Source organism: Syngnathus floridae, chromosome 10 (assembly GCF_059516105.1).
Source record: "Syngnathus floridae isolate MCC-2025c chromosome 10, RoL_Sflo_1.0, whole genome shotgun sequence".
Lineage (NCBI taxonomy): Eukaryota > Metazoa > Chordata > Actinopteri > Syngnathiformes > Syngnathidae > Syngnathus > Syngnathus floridae.
In genome coordinates, this window is record NC_142422.1 from 9,204,249 (window position 1) to 9,227,203 (window position 22,955).

Below are 22,955 nucleotides of genomic sequence, written 5' to 3' on the forward strand. Positions count from 1 at the left end.
ACACTGTCCCTGTCAAATCAACAATAAAATAAAATTTAAAAAAAATGTGAGTGGCTTTGCCATAATTGTTACATATCATGTATTTGGGTTTAAAACTGCTTACTGCTGATTTTAGTAGCATTTCATTGCTAGTAAAGGCTATCGCTCGGCCAAGGATCAGAAAACGTCAATTCAAAGGACAGCAACATCAGAAGTGTGCCGCTCTTGTTAGAAACTTTTATTAAGTCACATCGATATGGAATGGCACGGCATCTTTTCTTGGTCCCACAGGACTAACTTGAATTATTAAAAGTCAGCCATCAAGGCCTTTCTCTCTGTACAAATAATTAAAATCAATGAGCTTTTGAAATGTAAAATAATTATAAATACCAAAAAATTTACAAAGTATTTTCCCACAATTGTATCAGCTTGTTGCAGTAATACAAGTTGAGGTTTTTCACTAGTGCTGATCAGAATGTATAAATCTCCTGTGTTTTCACGTTTTAATTAGACCTTCCAGAAAGTCCTTTTCAACCATTTCCTCAATGTTTTGTCTGGCTCGACTCCAGAACACTTTCTGGCTCTCCAGTTTGTGGCCCTCCTTTGGACTAGGGAAGGAGCCAGCTGAACGGTTGTGAGCGTAAGCGGGACCTGAGCGGCTGCTGGCTTTGCTGTTAAACACCTGGCTGAGCAGGTTGAAGAAAGGAAGCAGCTGCTCCATGCTGCGGATTACATAGAGAGTTAGCATCAAGTGGCCTGGCTCCCAGGAAAGTGTTCGCGTAAAGCAGTCATCATCTGGATTTTTCTGTGGAGAAGACATCAACAAGGGCATGGAGTTTAGTGTGGAACTCTGGCAAGGTCAATCTGTTTACAGAGAGTGGCGGAATGTTTACGCTTGTCAACAGATGTTTTTTTCCTCTCATCAATACACTTAAAATTTAATTTTAAAAAATGCAAATGAAATGTGCCTGTCATATTGCTCCACAAACAATGTCAAAATCGTTTTTGAGTTATGCTGGGAAACAAATAACTGCAATTAACAATATAAAAATGTGTTACTGTGGTGGTGGACTGTGGACAATTGCTAATAAAAAAAAAAAAGTTTTGCATCACACTAATTAAGTAAATTTGTGAGGATGCTGTACCTTAGCTCGTTTCCTGAGCAGCTTGGCGAGTCGGACTACGTAGGGTTTAAACTCCCGCTGGTGAGTCCCTTGCCGTCTCACCTCCATTCCAGAATCGTCTGAGGCTTCAGGAATGAAGGCCCATCGGTACCTGGGATCAATAAAGATGGCAGCACACAAAAACCTAATTGTCAAAGCTGACTGGTGCCTTAAGTGACCAGTAATACTGTTGCTGTTATATGGTTTCAATAAATTCTTCCATTTTAAACAGTCATATGTATTTACCCCCAAGAACCAGCTCATAATTTAATTATTATTCACTTCTTCCATTTGCTATTTTAAAGGACATCTGACCAATCCCAATGGTGAATGCCAGTTGGGATTTTCCCCACTTAGAGTCTGTAAAACTTATTATAGAATAGGCTCGTAAAGTACTGACATTTGGAACTGAGGCAGGCTTTCGGGCGGCAGGGCCAAGGCCAAGTCCAGCAGCTTGCAAGCTGATAGATAGAGGTTGAGCCAGCGTTGGCTGTTGTAGGACGTTGAGAAGCCATTGCCTCCGGAATAGGTGGTTTCCAAGCCGGCCACAGATGGCCCAGATGTCCTTGGGACACAGGATTAGTCATCGGGGTTAACAGAGATATGTCATTACAGTGGAACCTTACTTCACAAACAAATCAGTTCACAAACAAGATTTCGGTCCCCATATTCATTTGATTAGATCTACTGCCAAAAGCAACTTGGTTCTAGGGATGAACAAATTAACTCTATTACTGTCAATTTCAAAAAGATTGCTTTGGTTCATGAACAGAGCCTCAAAACAAATTACTTTCATAGCTGAGGTAGCATTATATTCAGTCTTGGCAGCTATACCTTGATATGTCCTCATCTGATGTCAGCTCTTGCTCCATCAACAAAAACACCTGAACCTAAAAAGAACAGACGTAGAGGTTATGAAATGGACAATAGACAAAGGTGAACATCAATGTACTGGAGAATGAAAAATGCAATCCCACGAGACAGCATTGACAGCTCACCAGTTCCGTGATCATAGTAGGCCATAATGAGGTGAGGTGTTGAGGTGACATGCGGAGCAACAGCACCCTGAAGAAAAGGAACACCTGGGCATGCAGGATGGGTACCTGAGGGAGACGCAGGCTCTCCACCAGGCGCTCTGAGAGAACACAGAGTGAAATATGCAGATTAGAATAGTACAAAAATGAAAATCGGAAACAAGCAATAGTTGCCTTACTAGAGATCGTCATTACCTTGTATGTCAGGGAGGTACTTTTGGTACTGGTCCACTTCACTACTGTAGATTGTGAAGGCCAGGCGCTTGAGCAACATGGCCCTCTGTTCCAGCTCAGCATCTCTGTTTGTGAACAGACTCAGGGAACTGCTCTGGGCTACAGCCACACGGGCTGAGGGACAACGCAGCGACAGACATAAGTGAAATTTGTGAAAAAAGTTCTAAATCAGAGCCTCAATTCTATAACAAAGTGCTTTCCAGAACATAAGACTTTTAGACTGATGCAGGATTTGTTTATGTGATTTTAAATGCCAGTTGGGCAAAAACAGTCTCAAATTATCAGTAACAGATGCAGATCTAAAAAAAAAAAATATCACCAACAGATGGAAGGTTCTATAAAGATCATTACAATTTGGAAAATAAAGCATACTCATAAGATCTCTGAATGTGGTCTTGTCATGAGTCATCAGATGGTCAATGATTGCCCTCCAGCTGAAAAAAAATAAATACATGTTAGACACAGTGACAAACAAAAATGTGTCTCCCTTTATCATGGATTAATAATTTCTGTCATATTTTACTTTCCTTAAATCTACTGTTCTTTGATATTTAAATATTGAACATGTGTGTGGGTAAAACAACACCATAGAGCCCTTAACATGAAGTCAGAATTATCTCCTGTAATAAGTGAGAAAAATGAAATTAAGTGAATGAGAATTACAACAGTATACTGTATAAACACTGTAAAGTCTCTTGAAACTCATTCCTTCAATTTTTTTGTTTGTTTGTGATGCACACCAGTCTCAATCTGAAGCAGAAACCCGAAGTTAAAAGAAACTCTTTTACTCACTGGCTGACACAGGATGAGTCCATCTGGAAGAAGGTGTGGTCCATAAAGAGGTCAAAGGCTTCCTTCTTCCAGGCCCGACGTGTGTACTGGTACCCACTTAGACTGCTCAGCAGCTGAATGCAGGCCCGGTAGCTGGGAGCATTGTGAGCACTGACAAAGAGATGAAGACAATGCATGACATCGGTTCAAAGTTGAAGGCACTCAACAGACAATTCTGAGTCATATCTTGGCATCACCCACAAACAGTCACTTACCTGTGGTTGCGTAAGTAGGGAACTACATAGTGCATGATATTGACCAGCAGCGGTATAACCCGCTCCTTCTCATCACTGTAGAACACCATGTCCAACAAGTGAGCCAGCACCTGCCAATGAATTCCAGTCAGTCTGTGTAAATGCTGAGAACGCCACAGCTCTGAGGGACAATCTTTCTAAATATGATTTGATCTACCACATTCAGCTGATTTAAATCTGCACCTAGACTATCAACATTGCTGTGGCAGTTAACAGAATTACAAATGGCACTGCAGCGTTATGGTGACACATTGGCGTGCAGAGAATAAATTATCTCGTATAAACACAAGTGGAAAACACTGCGACAAGAAAGCCGAACCTGCTGCATTGACTCTCCTGTATAGTTTGAATGATGAGGTTAGTGATTTGTCAGGCTCACTTCAGAGCACCAAAGAAATTTGATTTATAGACCTTTAATAATTATTTATGTGTCCCACCTCGCCAGTGTCAGCTGGCTTCTTTACTGTTTATAAATAGTCCTAAATGAAAATGGGGTGGGAGGCTATTTATCAGCTTTGAGGATATCAGTTGTTTAGGCCAACTAAATTGAACTCTTGTTTGTCTACCCGTAAGTGCAAACCTGATAATAAAAGCTTGGTGCTTAACCAACAAAGAGCTCTGTCTTCTTATGTTAGGATATCGATGGACTTACTTTTAACGTTGTAAATAACCTCTACTGAGCAGTATACACCCGGGACTAAAAAGGCTCCTGTAGACAGGTACGATGGTGTTCTAGAATGCAGTCAAGGACACTAATTCTTAAGGGTTTTTTTCCCCATGTTTCACTTTTGTCTTGTCCATTCATTGGATATTCTCTCAGGAGCTTTGTGTCTTGTCACCATGCAGTTTGGCAAACTCCAGTGTGGCTTTTTTCAATTATTTATTTTAGGGATGTCCGAGTACTGATACCAGCCTTATTTCAAGGTAGGTATCAGGTCTCGCAACGGTGGCAAATACTGGTAATCCAATCTCCTGAGACATCTCTCTCCTTTGGTTCCTCTGGTCTGTGATTCACACCATGACCCCAAAAGGCATAGTGACTACTTGTTCCTCCTTAAATAGGCCAGAGGACTGAAAGTTTTAGGACACCTAAGCTGCTCATATTTTTTTAATTTAACCTTTATGTGCAATACATTTAAATTGAATCACAGTTTAAATATATAATGGAACTTCAGGTTCCAAATATAATTTGTATTGTGAAATTGCTCTGAGACGGAAAAATTAAAAAAAAAAAAAAGTTAAACGGTTCCACTGAATTGAGCACAATTGCATTTAATCCATTCCAGTTAAAGAACAACATTAAATTTGCCTTATTTTGATTGTTGATTGGTTACAAATTTAATTCTGAGCAATAAAGAAATATATGAAAACAATTTAATACGCTGAAATAACGGGATGTCACATAATTTTGCTGTGTCTTACACTTTTTGGGTGCAGTAGTGTTTATGTGCAGTGTGAAATACTGCCCAATGTAATTATTAGTTTTAAATAACAGTTTATAAACCAAAATGTTAGTAAACCTGGGCATTCGAAAAACCAAGGTTCCTGTGTATTTTTTTTATTTCAAATTTTTCTATGTGTAAGCACCGTGTTATGATGGATAATGTTACAGGGGCTTACAACAATCTTAAATATACTTTTAAGGATGCTCTGTTGCATTTGATGAAAACTTTGTTTTAGTCAAAGCTTGATGATGAAATCCTGCCCAAGAGGAGGAGTTCAAGTATCTTGTGGTCTTGTTCACAAAGTGAGTGCAGGATGGAGAGTCAGATCGACCGGTGGATTGGTGCAGTGCAGTGTTTTACCTCAGCCAGCAGTGTGAGGGCATGAACGCTGTAAACGGATGGGGTGAAGCTAGAGGCCTCCATAACTGTAAGCATTAAATCTAAAAAAAAAAAAAAACCACACACACGCAAAATATTATCAGGGGCAAAGGAGCACATGTTCATGAAAAAATTATAATACATTCTAAGCTTCACGTGAGTAAATCAGTATTTTTGTATAAACTTCTGGGTCATTTGTTCAGATGATCTTAAACTTATTTTAGCTGGATTGCACATTATAGGACTGAATGATTGTGCAGTGTCCTTCATAGGTATAAGAAAAATAACCTTCAACATCTGCTTCAAGGTTAGTTCCATCCACAACTATCTGAGGAGAGGCCTTCACTTCCAGGTTTCTCCTCAGCCATGTGGTCTGCTCCAGAGAGGAGCCTGCAATTGTCCCAATGGCCTCCACCACTTTATGTGTCACATCCTGAACACCATCAAAATCATAAACAAGCAAACAAATATAGCACATGAAAATGTGTTAGCGATGTTAGAATTAAATTAAAAGACAATGGAAAATGTAGGCAACCAAAGTTATAACCTGGAGCTCTCGCTGGTCCTTCTTACTTTCCAGATTAGGGTTCTTCAAAATGAATTCATTCAGTACACTGGAGAACAGAAACAAATATAGAGACCATGTAAAAATGTCAGAGTGAAACAAGGTTTAATCTCAATAGCTTAATTTGTTCCAAAAAACACTGAAATACATACCCAAGTATTAAAAACTGTCCTGGGGCAGGCAAACCTAACTGCACGGAGTCCTTCAACAGAGCCAGCAGAGAAGGCCAGCTATCAACTAACGTGGATACAGGGATTCTATGACAATAAGAAAACATGCTATTAGGGTGTGCAAATCATCAGCTTTGCAACTGATGTACAGTATTTTAGAAATACACTGTACGGTATACTGATGTTCATATGTAACTCACCTCTGGACATATGCATAGAAGAACTGCAGCATGCAGACCTCCAAAGAAATGTGTTTCTAAAATGTTCCAAGCAATGAAATGAGTGACCATGTACATATAAAGAGGGGAAAATCATTGTTGAGAAAAATAACACCATATATTTAATTAAAATTTGCTCTGAATTAACTGACTACCTGAAAGTACATAATTACATACTAGGTGGTGTGGAAAAAATATATAGCTACTGGAACTTTGTGTAAGTCCAAATGTCTATTTGGTAATGGCAGCAAAGTCTAAAAAGACCAACCTTATCCTTTGCAATAGCTGGTGGCTGCTTCAGAACCTCCTTGACTGTGTGCATGACAGTTTCAGTGCGCATGGCACTCACTGAGCGAACCAGCTCAACCAGCAGTAGCTGTTCATCACTAGCTACGGGAATCACCTGAAAGCCATACAGAACCAAAGCAGAGTTCCTATAACTATGACAAAGTACAGAGACATTTTGAGCATTTTATAGTTATCTTTTAGTGGAGTATATGCATGCTGCATACGGCAACTGAATCATAAAACCTCGAAAAATGCTTTAGACTACAACCCAATGTAAGGGTTTTGTTATAGCAATATTCCGCAGTACTGGACAATTAATATTGCTTAACAAGTCTGTGTACTTTTTTGGTTTATGTCTTGAATGCATGTTTTTTAAAGTGGCCTTTTTGTTGCACTGTATAAAGTGGCTTCAACTACAATACCACAGCACCACCCCCAGCTATGCCGGGGTCAAAGTGGGAGATTTAAATTGAATAACAAAGATGTTAATTATAACAATGAATTGTTCAATGAATTGATTGTTAATTAATTGAGATGGTTTGATGCACGCTGTTGTCATATTTATAACAACCACCACACATCTGCAGAAATCAGAATCTGCCTGCATCTCAATCAAATTCACCCAAATCACATGAAATTCAGTTTTTGTACCTAGTTTGGTGAACAGAAAAGGATTGACAGGATTTTCTGACTGGAAATTCTGACTTTTCTGCAAAAAATAAAAAATAAAAAAAGCGAGCTGCTTCAAACTGGGGAAATTAGTAAAGCATATGGAATACGTAAATTGGTCTCTGCATGATGTGGCCTAATAAATGTATTAAGCATTGTACATACAAACATACAAGTAGTACAAAACTCTGGACTAACCACCTATTTTGTTAAAAGTTGCACATTATTAATTTTTCTCAAAACAGTTATAAAGGCCAATCATTTGCCTTTAAAACTTAAAATACATGTTAAACTAGTATTCTAAAAATGCTACTCAAGTACAATGCAATACATTATTGTTTGTGGCGGGGTATAAGGAGACCCACTTTATTTCTGACGGGTGTCTTGAGCTGTTTCCTTTCATTCCAAACATAGGCAATGGCTGCCATAAAGTGAGCACCATGGTTCATGGAAATGGGGCCGAGCAGCTCAAGGACTTGCTGACGAATTTTCTGTAGATGAGAAACAAGAAATGTATGCGGTTATGTCCTATCTGGGAACCCATTAGCGTTTTAGATCATACACACCTTCAACTACTTCACTTAAAATCTATGATTGCTGTATTGCACAACTAAAATGTAAAATCCTTCGAATTGTAGTGACTACAATTTGAAGACACCTGAGTGACACCTCTAAACTTACTAAACTGCTGGAATCCTGTAATCATTGTCCTAAGTTATCTGCCATTAGGTTAAAATACCTTAGTGGAGCCCAAATTGATGTTGGAAGTGGAAGCAGCAGAAGCAGCAGCTGGTTTCTCAGAGCTGTCAGCATGATGGAGGACACTCCAGAGTAGCGTGACAGACGACATGATGGTGTGGAGAATGGACAGGATGCCTGAGCGAGCCTCAGCCAGGTACTTCTGGTCAACACTCACGTGTAACTGACAGGTCATCAAGAGGAGAGTCAGCAATGTAAATACAATGCAAATACTAAGCAAAAATGCTAATTGTCAACCATATACTGATATTAATCATACTGCGTAACAAGCAAGACAATAATATTGTATTCAGCAATGATTTGGCACAAAAAAAGGTCATTGTGTTTACAGTACATGAATTATGTGGTCACCTGGTGGTACTGGGTAGTGGGATCAAGCAGGCAGTAGTGAATGATTGCAGTGATCCCTTCCAGTACTGTCAGTAACAGGTCAGGAGGAATGCAGAGTGCCATCCATTGGGGTCTACAAAAAGAAAGTTTATATAATATATAAGAAACCCGAAATAGTTCCTGAACATGGATGTACCAAGTCTACTTTACATGCCTATTAATACAACTGCATACTAAATTGTTTTAATTTACTGTTTTCACTGTCTGCGTGGTTGTATCATTATTTTATCTTATATGTAAAGCACATTTCATATTCTCCAAAATTAAAGTTGCACTGTAGTGCAATTTCTTTTTTGGGCCTACAGTGCCATCTGGTGTTAAAAAATCGACTTGCATGTCAAAATGCAGTTTGTAGTCTGGGATAGCAAAATTAAATATTTTTCTTCAATTTACAGTGTATCATGTAATAATTGTAATGTTTCTTAAATTTGATATAATATGGATAATTTTCACATGTTTTATGTTTTTTTCCTTTGCAGCAAAGTGCTTTGCAATTTAAATAATGCATACGTTAGCAATATCCATGCTATAATTCTTAATACCTGGAGTCAGTAATCCCAGTCTCATATCGGTACTGGTGAAGAAGATTGTCCAAGTTCCTGCAAAGCTGTAGAGTGACTGATGCAACCACCCTTCTTAGAATCCTCCGCATGTATGGGAGTGTGGCTGTGATGAGTCCAATCCACTGAGGGTGCATTTTACATGCATGGTGTTGATGCAGTGCCCTTATCACGGCGCACAAGAACATGCCCTGTGCTGTGATCGGCTGTCCGTGAAGATACTGTAGTGATGTCATTGGCTGCTGAGGGTTCACATGCTCCACATCTCCACCCAACATCTCAAACCCAGTTCCTGTGCTGCTGCCTGCTGCTACAGCTCCTGCAGCTCCCGCCGCAGGTTCTCCACCTTCTTCGACTGGTACAAGAACCTTGTGCTCAAGTACAACTAGGCTCTGGAGTAGTCTCAGTAATTGAGACTGGACTGCACTACAACTGTCCATCTGGTCTTCTGACAAGTTGATTATACTATCCTCTGACAGACCTTCCTCCACTGTGGACATGTTTACACCAGCCGCCCGCTGATCATGCCATTTCTGAGCACTGAATATGGAGGAGAGCAGGCAATGGAGAACCACCTTCTGAACTTTACATTTGGACAAAACATCATAGATGAAACTAGCAAATCCTTTTGCTGAGCCACCTGTGACTTTGGCCAGCTCACTGAAAAGAAGAGTTAAGACCTCTATACTGGTCAGCTGCATGGCCCGGTTCCCCGCCAAGTCCTGAGGGCCTGCTGTCACATGGGCTGAATAGAAGCTTCTTAGGAAGTATAGACAAAGCGATATGATGATTTCCAGATACATGGCACTGCGGAATGAGTGGGAGTGGGAGTCTTGTGGGATGGGGCAGTAGAAGTCTTTCCCCATGACAGAGACCCTGTGACGAGCCAGCAGGTTTTGGAGCAAAGATAGCTGGGGGGTGTAGGTGTTGTTGATGCTGGTAGTGGAAATAGCGCTTACAAATCCTGAGGGAGCAGACCTTAGCATTGCTGCAACTGCAGAAAGTGCATGTAGGGCTCTGGAGGAGTCATATAACTGGAGATATAGAAGAACATGCTGGTAGAGAGGATGGATATTGAAGTGAGAAGGGTCGGAAGACAATCTACGTCCTGCAACACTAACACCTCCAACGTTCCCACCTGAACAGCCACTGGGTGAGCCTGTGTCACTTTCAATTTCTGATACCTCCCCCTCCCCACAGCTATACCAGTTCTCCAGATCTAGGCTATCCCCAAAGAATATACTGGGTGTTTGTGTTTTATCAGCTTGGGTTGCTGCTTTTCTCTGCCTCTCCTCCTCTTTCCTTTTGGACTTTTTTGTCTTGGGCTTAGCCCCTGTGGATTTGTCAGCCAGTTTCTCCATGATTTTGCCTTTAAGGCTGAGCTGCGTGCTGCTATGGCTACGTTTGCGTGCTTGAGAGTTGTCCACTTGCAGATTGTGGTCTGAAACGGCTGGGTCTGCGTTGTCAGGTAATGTGACAATGGAAGGTGAGGAACTGTGACGAATGATGCCCTCTCTGTGCTGCTGCTCTTCTGCAGCTACATCAGTTGAAGGGACTCCAAGGAATTCCAGTGTTCCTTCAGCCAGCATCTCTGGCAGCGTCTGGTGGTTGCTGCTTTGAGTAGGTCCAGAGTCAAGATGGGCACCAGTGGATATATCTGAGGAAGTACTCTCCGAGTCTGACTGAGGCCAGTCTTCAGACTGAATCGGCATATCATGAGACTCCTCAGCTACTAAACTCAGAACATTTTCTATCAGATCGTTTACAACGGAGAAAACAGTCTCCTCTAATGAGTCTTCAGACAAAGAATCTGAGGAAGCAGGCTGTTGATCTGAACTATTGGATATGCTGTTTACAACCTCCGGCTCGTCAAAACTTTGATTTTCCACTGGAGAGGAATGAGAACCAGTCGATTCAGAGGAATGGGGCTCCTCCTGCTGTTGAGCAGGCTGAAATCCAGCAGTTAGTTGTAAATTCTCACTGCTCAGACTCAATATGGATAGGCTGTCACTCAGAGGGTTAACAGTAAGACAAAATGGCTCCATGTCACCGACTTCAAGACCTGGGAAATCTCTCTGTGCCATCCTGTCCACATGCAAACGGCTGAAGTCTAATGACAGAAATAAAAAACAGGGTAAAATGTTATTGTAACGAGGCAATGGAGAGGCAAGAAATAACTTAGAATGAGTCACACCTACTGATGTTTCATATCCAATATATAACATCTACAAAATTAAAAGAAGGCAACTCACTTTCAGAGAAGCCCGAGTCTCTGGTGTCTACTGGTTCCGATGGTTCATGTTCGGGCAGGCCAGGAAAGACATGGGCCCAGTGGCGCTGGGCTTGTACTTTTTGAATGGAAACTCTATGGGTCTTTGGGTGCAGTAGAAGAAGAAGGAGTGGTTCCAGTACCCGAGCAATGTCATGTCGCTGAAGGACCTGATTAAGCCATGCCCGGCCAACTGAACTTGTACAAGGATCCCAATAACTCAGGCTGTCTAGCATGATAAAAAGAGATCTGTCGGGTATAATAAAAGATGAAAAAATAACAGATTTAGAGGAATACCAAGCACACTGCAAAGACAAATGCATGTGAACCAACCTGTCAAATGTGCGATTAAAAGGAGAAGATTTGGTCATGTTTAAATCTCGTGTCAAATGCCACAGCACAGAAAACTTTACATGGGCTTCTAGGCGAATTCTCTGTAAGAAAATATAGAAGAGCAAGGATTTGTTTGCGACCCGGTGCTTTACTCACACTGACTGGATTTTCCCGGGACTGACCTTGTCACGGTGCATGAGCTGCTGGCTGATCACATCCTCACAGATGCTGGAAGAAGGTACAAGGTTGTGGAGCTGATAGAAGAGCTCCACACTTCGTTGATGGTGCTGAGGTGTTCCTTCACTCAACTGATCCCACAGGATAAGAGCCACATTCTATGCACAAGCAGATAAAACGGTTAGGGGAAAAACAGGAGGAAAGACAAGTGGTTGTTCCATATGATTACTACCTTAAAGAAGTCGGTCTTGTTCGCGATGTACATAAGAATTCCCTGAGTGAGTGGGGGCCTGATGACAACAGCCACTCGGCCTTGGCTGGGACTCATTGGCTGAGCAGACTCAGAGTTGCCACTGGATGCCACACTCTCAGCTGTTACCATGGCCACAGACTGTGTGAGTCCCACAAGGTCCATTAGCAGAGAAATGGCCACACCTTGCAGACTGAAGTTGCTAGCCAAGCAGGTGGCATCCATCAGTGCCTGCAGCCACACTGGCAGACATCCCTGTTCACTGTCTGTATATATAGGGGCAGAAAAACACTTGAATAGACTCCATATATGGACTGCGTTGCTTTCACAAGTTTTAATGTCTTTCATAAACGGATGTTCATTTAGCTGAAGCCACTAATCACTCCACATGAACTGTGAATTATAGATATTCTGTTTAACCAATAGCTTTAGTGTGTTCAAAGTAATCATTTCCACATTTGTTCTAAAGGTGATAATGACCTTAAATAAGCAAAAGTGGTTTCCTAGTCTCACGTGATGCTACATTACTGATAATGACTATACTATCTCTTACAACCCTTAGGCAAAGACGAATATCAAGTGTGAACGTTCATGTACTTGTACAAAGCAAGCCTGAGAACACTAGTGATGTTTTAATGAAGCCCTGCTTACATCTTTTGTTTTCATTGGTGCAAAGACTCTTTAGGACACTTACCACATTCTTGTTCTTGTGTGGGTGAGGCCTTCAGGTTTCCCTCTGCAATGTACACTGGAAAACTGGAACACTCCAAGAATAGCTGGCAGGCTGCAGTAAAAGCAGCAATGCACTCTTTCTGCACCATCACAGTGTCCAAGCTTGACTTAGTAAGATCTACATGCCCACAATGTACGGTACTCTCCAATACAAGGCTTGTTGACTGTACCGCCAGGCCTCTGTCCTTCTCATCTTTGTTCGCTTCTTCAGAAGATATATACAAGGTAATAAGCCGGGATATAAATTGCTGGAAGTGTTCCAAGCAGCACTGCATGACCGGTTTGTCCACAGGTTTAGGTTGTGATGGGCCCGAGGAACGAATGCCCGTTTTATGTGTTGGGTGCATGTGAGGATGTGTATCAGGGCCACCCTCATGGTACTGGATAAAGTCTGTGAAGGAAGTTTCAGATGAGATGGGATGATTTTCTACACCTTTGAACACCTCCCCACTTCCATGTGGATCGACAGTCACAGGAAGGGTCTGCGGGAAGATGAAAAAGAGAGAAAATAACACTTTAATAATTCCTTCAATCCCTCACAATTTTACATCGTACATAGCACAGACATCCACACTAATCAGCAGTGAAACAAATGAACAAAGAACAAGTGCTACAACTTTTGACATCTGTCCACAGCTGTTGTTCTGAAAAAAAGATGTTGACATGTAAACAGCGCAACAAGTTGAATTTTTTTTGTTTTTTTTTTTGCCAGTCACTGGGCGCAGCTAAGTATCCTGGGAATCACCTTGATTAAGGCAGCAGGCACAATTTGGGGCCTGGACTCAGGTGGCATGTAGGGTAGCACACATCATCCATATGCTCCTCAGGGTGGGGGAAGAGGTCTATTAAAAGTGTTTGTTGGATATATGTGGCATGTTTTCCACTCTGTTGGAGATAGCTACAGGCTATTTCATTCTTCTGTACTTCCAAAGAGAGTACAGGCGAGCTGGGCTCAGCTGTTGGTTAACTATCATCTTTTTCTTTGCTCCTTACGGGCACAGCTCAGTCCGTGTAGGCTGATCCATCTCTGAACATGGGACAGATTGACTGAATGCCACAGTGAGCTTGCACTCACTTAACGAAGCAGAATTCAGTTATTGAGACCAGGAGGACCGGGACAGCGAACGAGTAGTCTCAAGGGACCACGAGATGGCTGGGCCATAGCTGGGACTACCTAGTCAAAAGCAGATCATCAAAGCTGGAAATGAGCTGCTTGACCTAATCTGAACTGACTACATTTCTCTCTTTCTTTGTTTAGGATGGAGGGAAGGGGGGGGGGGACATTGCATATATGTAACAGCACAAACTTGTGTGTTAGGACAAGGACAATATAAACATCAATAAAATTTAAAAGTCTTAAGACACATCAAATAATTGAGGAATTGGACTAAACCCCTTAATTTCCCATAACGTTTTACGGCTGTTTTCTGCTGCAGCATCACCTTGCCCAAAAATACAAAACAATGGTCCTACCTATGAAAGAAAGCTCTCCCAGAAAACTCAAAGCTGTTATAGCTGTATATGGTAGTTTATTTACACTTACAAATACTATTAGTTTAATACCGAGGTGTATCAACTTAAAGTTGAAGTAAACACAGTATACGGCACTGCCATGACTACAGTGCTCAATAATAAGTTAGTAAGGAAGATTTTTTTATGATTATACTCACCTGTGGTTGGATTCTTATAAAGAATTTTTTTTTTGATAGTAAAACATTGATTCTGAAGGGTAATTGAAGGTTTTCTACAAAATTTAACACAGCTGTAAATCGTGTGGAATATGTCACTACTTCTACTATACTCACTGTAGTATCATTTTTTTTATCCTTTGCGGAGTCAGAAGAATTTCCACAGGAGCTGGAAAGGCCCTGCACCTGGGCGCTTGGGGGCAGAGCCAAAGGGGACACTAATGGTGGTTGCACTTTGCTCAGGATCTTGGAGCAGAGACGCAGGCAGTGAGTGAGCTCTCCAAGCCCCAAGGTCTGCAGGTGACAGGTTAGTGCAGCCACCATGCGCAGTAATAGCTGAGGAAGATGCTCTGTCTGGATCTCGATGTACGTCTCCTACAATAGGTGACAATAGATGTAACAAAGTTGCCTATATTACATTCACACCATGTCTCTGTTCAAAATGTACAACAGCAGCCTTGTCCCTTCTCATTATATAATCAGAGAGACTATAATATTAATAAAAATAATAATATCAATGAAAATAATAATAAATCAGATTATATAGTGCTTTTCTGGACACTCAAAGATGCATTGGATGCATTATTTATGCACTCACACATTCACACTCTGGTGGTGATAAACTATGTAAGAGCTACGGCTCCCTTTAACCACCACAAAACCTTTGCACCGAGATCAGGAGTGTCGTTAGTCATGATGGTGAGTTAAAACAATTTAAGGACATATACAGTACATATAATTTTTCCAGTTATGCATTGTCATGACCACTGGCCACTTGCGTTTATAATTTTTAGTTAAGTGAAGTAATTTTGTTGTAACTTCTATAAAGGTTCTTTTTTCAAGATGCTAACTTGCAATATGCATTTGCGTTTTTATTTCTTGCCATTTGTGTAGAGATTAAATTTTACAGTACAGTAACTTCAGTCTACAGTGCTGCATATTAATATATATATGACGTTTAACGAGGAAAATTTTACTAAATTTGAAAAAAGGGACAAATGAACCATGAAATAAATATTGGAATATACATAAACAGAGTTGGTATTCATATTTCTTTAAAAATATGTGAGCAAGACAAAGTCATAAAATTGCATGCAATTAAGAAAGCCCAGACACACTGGGCGAAGACTTCATTGTCACAACATCCTCACCAAACATTGGGAATGAGATTTTACTACACGAGATTATTTTCAGAGCTTCTTTCCCATATGAATTTCGAAGTTAAGAGCACAATTCATAATTAAGAAATGATCACGCAAAGCTGGGTAGAACTAGAGGCCAAATGAAAGTTGGTGGGATGTTGGAGGAATGCTATCATAGCCTCAGTGAAGCAGGATGAGGTGAAAAAGCAGGAAAGAGCAGTACTTTACCTGGCAGATTACCCTCATGCTTCTAGTAGGCTTCAGGGAGAAAGAGCAAATAGTTTGAACAGACAGGAGCAAGCGGAGCACAGGCCACAGCACACTGATCACATTCCTCTCTTGCCAGTGTCCAAAACACACACAGACACACACCCACACACTCTTGAAACAGGGAAATAAACAAGAATTTCCAAACTGAATTGGAAATACAGTACAGACAAGCAGATTTCTAAACCGTACTTCAGTTTACAAATCTGCTATATATTTTTGGGCAGGGAAATAGACACACAAGTATGTTTGTGCTTGTGTGGGGCGTTGCACACCTAAGAAACAAGAGTGGAGGCACAGACGTTATAAATAGCAGAAACATCCCAGGACCAAGAAATGTCTGTTCAGGGTAGGGAACTGAGCAAAAAACTGTAAAGGATTTGAATGATCTAAATCGGGGGCGGGAGAGGATGGCGAGAAATATATTAAGAGCCCAAGCAGAGACAGGAAAGAAGGGAATCTCAATGCATGGAAAGAAGCAGGACCAGAAAGACCCGGAATAATATGAAAACAAAGAGAGAAACAAAATCTGTACAATAAATGAAACTTGAGTAACAATACAGAAACAATAATTACAAACAATGTGGAAAATTGAACTAAAATCATGATTCAAATAAGACAAATTAAATTCAGGACTTAAAAAAATGAAAGATGATTTTTTTTAACGTACCATAACTGTACATAAAGGCAAATACCTACATCAAAACTAAAGTGAAGACAAGAGAATGATGGATGATGGTGTAGGAAAGACAACAACAACATAAAAGAAAAAAAAACACAAGTAGACTTACCAAGGAAACGATGTCCAACAGGAAATCAACTAGCTGACAAAACTCCATTAAGGAGAGCTCTGAGGTATCTAAACTCCCGGCATGCTTTGGAATACTCGTTTGCACATTCAGTGTCGTCCTACAAAAGAAGCCATATGATGAATCTTGGTTGATTGGTGAGGAAACAAACTGGATGTGCAGTGAAAAATCTTGATGTTCTTTATACGGATTAGCAAATTTGCAATTTTGATGCAAATTCATTCATTGCGCAAAAAATAAGTAATGTTATCTTATCACTCTTTCGCACAAACCTTTCCACATTATTAATAACTTACGCTTTGGCTTTTCATTTTCAAAGACCCATTAATATACCCCAAATGTTTCAAATCGATCTATTGAGTGGGTTGCTGCAAAAGGCCCATTTTATGTTTGATTAGATTTAAAAAATGAATCTCCTGAATAAAAAGAAATAACTGGACTGCCTTCCTCTAAAGTGAGAATAATAAATGAATGACAATTGGCATCAGTCATCGATAAAAAAAACGAGCATATCAACTTTTTGATACCAGTGTACCCTAACCCAAGAAATAAAATGATGTATATTAAAAACGTATTTCCAAATAGAAACCTGCAGCACTCCTCAAACCAGCGAGCAATATAGTCCCACATGTAGAATGGCTCAAAAGAGTTGAACAGGAGATTGGCTGTTTTAATCAGTTCCGCTGTCTTCTTGTTCTCTCGAAGTTTGCTAGAAAGCAATTCAAAGGTCGACATTTGCATTATACTATGAATTCAAAATATGTGAAAAGAGAAGGTGGTTGAGTGGACTAACCTGCTAAGGTGTGTGTGGTCCTTGCTGAAGGAACTCTGGTTTTGGAGGCCCAACTCAGTTTTACACTTTGTGTGCAGCGTACGAAACACTTCAATAAGAACATCCTCTAAGATAGCTGGACCTGAAGAGAGAGGCACACAAGACATGAGCTGGACACTGGAGAGCAGCATAGGAATTTATAGCGCAAACTTTTCATACTATACGACATATTACCAAGCTCTGGTTTGTCAAGCAGACTGATAAGGATGCGAAATGGCTTGAGGTCATGCATGAGAATGCTTTCCTCTTCTCCGCCTCGCACTTTACCCTGCAATATCCCCACCATTGCCTAAAAACACACAATTAAACAAAGAAATACATTTGACAAACCGAAATACTACTTGACATCTTTGTTTTCAAATTTGGCAAAGCAAATTTTACTATTAACATCTTCCAGCCCCTTCTCTCATTTTTTCATGTGTTCACGCTCCGTCTGCCACATAATGAACTGAAGCCTGCGAAGTCCCTGTAGCGCCAACCCGCTCCCAATGGAGAGAATTGCAATAACTACATTGGAACAGATGGCACAGGAGCAAATGACAAAAACAAAAATACTTTCTAAAAACTAGATTTGCCTTCTGGTTTCTCTGTGCTGTGTGTTCTAACCCCTGGAGTGACACAGGAGAGCACATGGCAGGACTGAGTTAAAAGACATCAAAGAATTAGCTGCCGGAAAAGGCGCAAAAAAACCCCAAGAGGACTTGGAATGCTGGAAGATGAATAAAAAAAAAAAAAAGAGGATTGTATTGGGCAAAAATAACCATCCCCTATACCACACACAAAACTCTTAAGCATGGCCAAATTCTCTGCAACGTGACTTGTTTTGGTCTAGTGTGTTCAAAAGCAAAATCACCTACCTGGACAAGCATGTCTTTTGAGAAGGTGTTGAAATAGTGGCTTGCATGCTCTTCTGGTTTGCTCTGTCGAGTGGCACGGGGGCCTGTTTTCAGCCCATTGTTGTCAAAACCTACGGAATATAAATCACAATAATCAAATTCTAAAATGTAGTTTTTAAATGGTGCATTTATTCTTTAAGGGGAGGAAAATTTAAACACAACAGATCCTATGTGGAAAAAAAGCTTCTATCTCCTAACTAGAACTTGTTGGATAAAATAAAGTCAGCCAGAAGATCTGAAAAAACTGCAACACCATGCCACAGTATTCAAAGAAAGTCAAGATTAGATTAGAAATAAAGTATTTGACATCCAGCAGTCAGGAAAGCGTTACAAAGCCATTTCTAAGTGTTTAGGACTCCAGTGAACCACAATGAGAACCATTATCCACAAAAGGAGTAGTGGTGAAGCTTCCCAGAGGTGACCGGCCTACAAAAATTAAGGAAGTCACATAGAACCCGAGTAAAACATCTGAAGAACCGCTGGCCTTCCTCACCTCAATTATGATCAGAGTTCATAGGGTTGTAAAACCAAACAATGCTAATATGTTTGTCATTTCAGATGAAGAGAAGTTGAAATCCTATTGTTACAAGCGTGCTGTAAAAGGTGCTTTCAATAAAACTTAAATAAAACTTGATACATTCATTGCGATGACACTTACCAGCATGGGTATCCAAGTTCAGTTGCAAACAAAAGAAAACAAAGTAATGTTACAGAATTGAAAAGGGTAGCATAGAGCACATTGTGTGAATGTTAGAAATCAGCACTCCTGCAATCTTTCAAATTGCCTCGTGATCTGAGTCAGCATTGCTTTATGTAAAAAAATTGTTGGGTCATGTTAACGTTCTGAAAAGGTAAATAATGTGTTCCTCCAATATACAAGTTGAAATTAAGCATTTAAGGGTCTACCTTTGACATTTAAGAACAATGAGTGTGAACCTGATATACAAGCTCAGATGTTTGTGTGTTTCGCACCAAGTAGCCATGCGTAGAGTCGGCGGTTCAAGGACATGTCTCTTCTCAAAACCACATGCAAAGCAGCTGACAGGATCCGTATCATGTCAGGGCGAGTAGCCTGAGCACAACAGAACAAAGCATTTACACACACATAAACGCAACCGAGAACTCCATAAGTGTTTTTAAATACCCCAAATTAAAACACTGCTATCAAAAAATAGCACTGTCATTTCTCATATTACATACATATATACACTTTTTGTGTATAATGAGCAAATCGGCTCATTATACACAAGTGCATATTAAGTTGATAAGATTACGCTGAGTAAAACAATGGTATTTTCACCTGGCACTCAAATTGATGTTCAGATCTAATTGTAAAATTCAGCGTATGCCGGGAGGTTTCCTCCAGATGGCATCAACAGCTGTTCTTACCTGGCTCATGTGGAACGGGAAGCAGAAAAGGATCAAATCTAAAGTGCTTCTCTGCACCAGCACACTTGAGTCCTGGACTGATGTGCTGACAGCCTCTACCTGATCAGAAAATACAGAGATGCTTGGAAACATTAGACATGGGGATGATTTTACCAATTATTGAATAATTGATTTCTACAAATGTTGATCAATGTTATTCATTTCACTTTTTTGAGGTTATGTAGCATAGTACTATATAGCGGCCAAAGAATAGATTTGAAAATCATTGTACTATAATTAGTATTATCTCGACAGAATGTGGAGTCCTGTGGGAAAAGAATGCTACCTAAACTATCAGCAACTTTATTCAGACATGGCACTCACCCTCTCACTCTCTGACGCCAAAGCATCCATTTAGATTTTCAGGTAGAGTTAGAGAGTTAGAGCCTATTCAATTTGACTTTGAGCAAAGAGTGGACTCCACCTTCAAATGGTCATTAGTGCCCGTACTGACCAATATTCACGTTAATATTCACAGTCACTGAGTCCGAACCAATCCCATGCTAGCTTGGCCTTGTGTCTTAAAATACCCATTCATCAGACACAAAAGTAAAAAAATGCATGGGATCGAATGCATTCTTTAGTAAAGACGGCTCTCACGAACCGAACCCCTACCATGAGTTCGATGTCACTGCCCATGACGTAAAGCTGGTCCTCCATGGAGAGCTTGCGGTTCAGGTGCAGTAGAACAAAGGAGACCCCCGGGAGACGCACAGCGGGACTGGTAAGGATACTGCCCCATAAGGCACTGTAGAATGCCGACTGCTCCACTGCTGCTGCCACCTTCTCCAAAAGGGTGTTGGTTCTGTAAAGATCCAGTGCTTGGTTATAATATATTGGTTATATAATACACCCTACCAAAAGTCAAAGCTGAACGTTTTACAGGTTTGATGAGGTGCAATTTGGACACACCATGACCTGTGACCTCATGTGAGTGGAATTTCATTAAAATAAAATAATAATAATATATAATCACATGTTAAATCGCAGAGGCAATTTTAATTGAAGAAAAATAATGGCAATCTGAATTTTTTTCAAAAGTCCTTTAGCCCTAATTTCAACCATTCTCACCTATCATAAAACTCTGATCCTTCCTCAAGGCCAGGCAGTACTCCAGTCAGGAGTCCCTGTAGACCCGGCTTCAGCGTCTTGCCCAGAGGCAGGTAGTACGTCTCATAGAGGCCCAGCAACACAGGCTTTACAGACATGGCAGCATTGGTGAGTAAAGGGAATAGCCCGGAGCTGCATTGCAAAGATGATGTGAAATTAGTTATTTTCAGTTGTGTCTCCACTGTAACTTCACTTACACATGCAAAAGCAACAATTACCTATAAAGAAAGAGATCTTTGGCCAGCCTTTTGGGTCCAATAATTTTAAAGATGATCTCATAGGTCTCCAAAGCCTTACGGTGGACTCCACTGGGTAAGGCTGGATGGAGACATTGGGCCAACCGCTTGCCTATTGTCAGCTTCTTGGGAACCACTTGATATTTTGCATTGTTCTGCAATACCTGAGAGGACAATAAAACACAACTCTCTCATTGAGCCCAGTTTCCCTTTTTTGAATAAGTGCTGAGAATGTTTAGGAGGTAGCAACCTTTGCTATGCAAGAGTGGTTCTCGTGCATATTCTTGATTGATCTATTCTAGCGAATGTTTTTGTTTTGAATTCTCTACTAAAAATGATTGGATCGTTACCTTGTTGAGTTTGCCCAGAGCAGATATGAGATCTGCCCATTCACTTGAGTACTCAAAGTTTTTAAGGGCTTTATCCACCGCTGCCACATAGTTCCTGTACTTGGAGTCACCTAGCAGCTCCACTTCCTCTGCATTCATTCTCCTGGGTGGCTATTGTGCTCAAGTTGAACACCAGGCATGCATGTGTGTGTCACACCTGATCCAAAAAAGCACAAAGGAGAAAACAAAAACACAGATTTGTGATTGAAAGTTACTGTTTGGTGACTCTGACACTAAAGGCCTGGCAGGCATGACCATACCGCATGACCATGTGTATGACTAGACAGAAGGTTGGTCTAAGAAAGAGAAAGTGACGAAGCTCATTTTTCTGGAATCTTCACAATATCAAAGCTGAAACAAAGGAGTTGAAACAACAAAGATCCACTAGGGTCGTAGCAATACTTTTAATAGGGGACTAACATTCTACTGATGTTGTCCAAGTTGGCTAACGTGAGTTAATTGCAAAAATAAGCCAAGGGCGTACTCTGCTGGAGAACGTGAAATACCACAGACTGGAAATGTACAACAGTAATCATTTACTAAAGATAGAATCACAAAAATAGGCATTATAACGTCAGCTGTAGATAGGTAGAAATATCAGTATTCACCTCTTATAAATAAATGGAACTTAATTGGCGATAATAATGTGCCATTTGGATATTGCAAAAGCTATCTAATGGATTTTTTAAAAAGCAGGTTTCAGTCAGCTACTCACTTTAAACACACCGTCATCACACGTTTTTTTTCTTCTAAATATATAAAAATCCTTGAAACTATATACAGTAGAACTGACTATTCACATATTGCAGTCCCTAATGTACAGAGGTTTCTGTAAACAGCAGTGGACGCTTGGGCTAACAGCTAAATGTCTTAGAACTGGTTTTGACAGTCAACACAAATAATGAATTAACATTGTATTAAATAGCTTACCGTCATAGCTTAGTGGACGAGAAGTGTCATTCAACAATGCACCAAATTCGGTGGATTAAATGAGCTATCACGTCAGTAACAGCGCTAGCAAGGACGCTAACGTTCGCTAACAGGTTGCTAAAGAGGATGGAGAGGTAGGGCCCCTACACTTATTATTTCACAACGTTTATGTCTCTTGGCAAGCAGACAATGGCTGCAAATAATCTACATATTTCCCCGGTGCTTCCTCCTGCTGTGTGCGAATCATCAACCATGAGATCATCATCACAATGGCGGTGGGATGAAATGACAGGTCCCAGACTACACTACAGATTCGCAGCACATCCGACCGTAACATTCAACCTGCTTTTCCGCATGGACGTCTTCCGTCTTTTGGAAGTGTTAAATGATCACTGTTACGCTAAAATGTTACGGAAACTAAAATTTCAGTTATCAAAATAAAATAAAAAAATACATTTTAAAAAAAATATTTTACGCTCACTTTCGGTTTGATAGAATTATCATAAATGTATTTGTAGAAATTCGGTTAG

At 40.5% G+C, this 22,955-nt stretch overlaps 1 protein-coding gene across 3 annotated transcripts; it reads right to left on the reverse strand.

Annotated features, from left to right (window-relative positions):
• Window positions 1-202: 202 nt before the first annotated feature.
• dop1a (DOP1 leucine zipper like protein A) lies at window positions 203-22,799 on the reverse strand. 3 transcript variants are annotated; one of them, XM_088386866.1, is made up of 38 exons: window positions 22,426-22,799; window positions 21,457-21,652; window positions 21,089-21,270; window positions 20,832-21,002; window positions 20,376-20,565; window positions 19,722-19,820; window positions 19,305-19,404; window positions 18,294-18,376; window positions 17,611-17,725; window positions 17,398-17,518; window positions 17,194-17,313; window positions 16,587-16,704; window positions 15,757-15,786; window positions 14,504-14,761; window positions 12,661-13,180; window positions 11,949-12,232; window positions 11,722-11,874; window positions 11,540-11,640; window positions 11,190-11,455; window positions 8,920-11,047; window positions 8,339-8,450; window positions 7,968-8,150; window positions 7,594-7,719; window positions 6,540-6,674; window positions 6,254-6,309; window positions 6,036-6,140; window positions 5,866-5,932; window positions 5,607-5,751; window positions 5,301-5,380; window positions 3,457-3,566; window positions 3,203-3,352; window positions 2,783-2,844; window positions 2,372-2,524; window positions 2,141-2,277; window positions 1,977-2,032; window positions 1,543-1,707; window positions 1,125-1,254; window positions 203-784 (listed from the first exon to the last, which is right to left on the reverse strand). In XM_088386866.1, exons 2-38 carry the CDS (start codon window positions 21,592-21,594, stop codon window positions 476-478), a joined length of 7,458 nt encoding a protein of 2,485 aa, XP_088242992.1. In that variant the 5' UTR covers window positions 21,595-21,652; window positions 22,426-22,799; the 3' UTR covers window positions 203-475. The 3 variants fall into 3 exon arrangements, with proteins under 3 accessions (XP_088242992.1, XP_088242991.1, XP_088242993.1); XM_088386865.1 differs by having other exon boundaries at window positions 18,294-18,403; XM_088386867.1 differs by lacking the exon at window positions 15,757-15,786 and having other exon boundaries at window positions 18,294-18,403.
• Window positions 22,800-22,955: the final 156 nt, after the last annotated feature.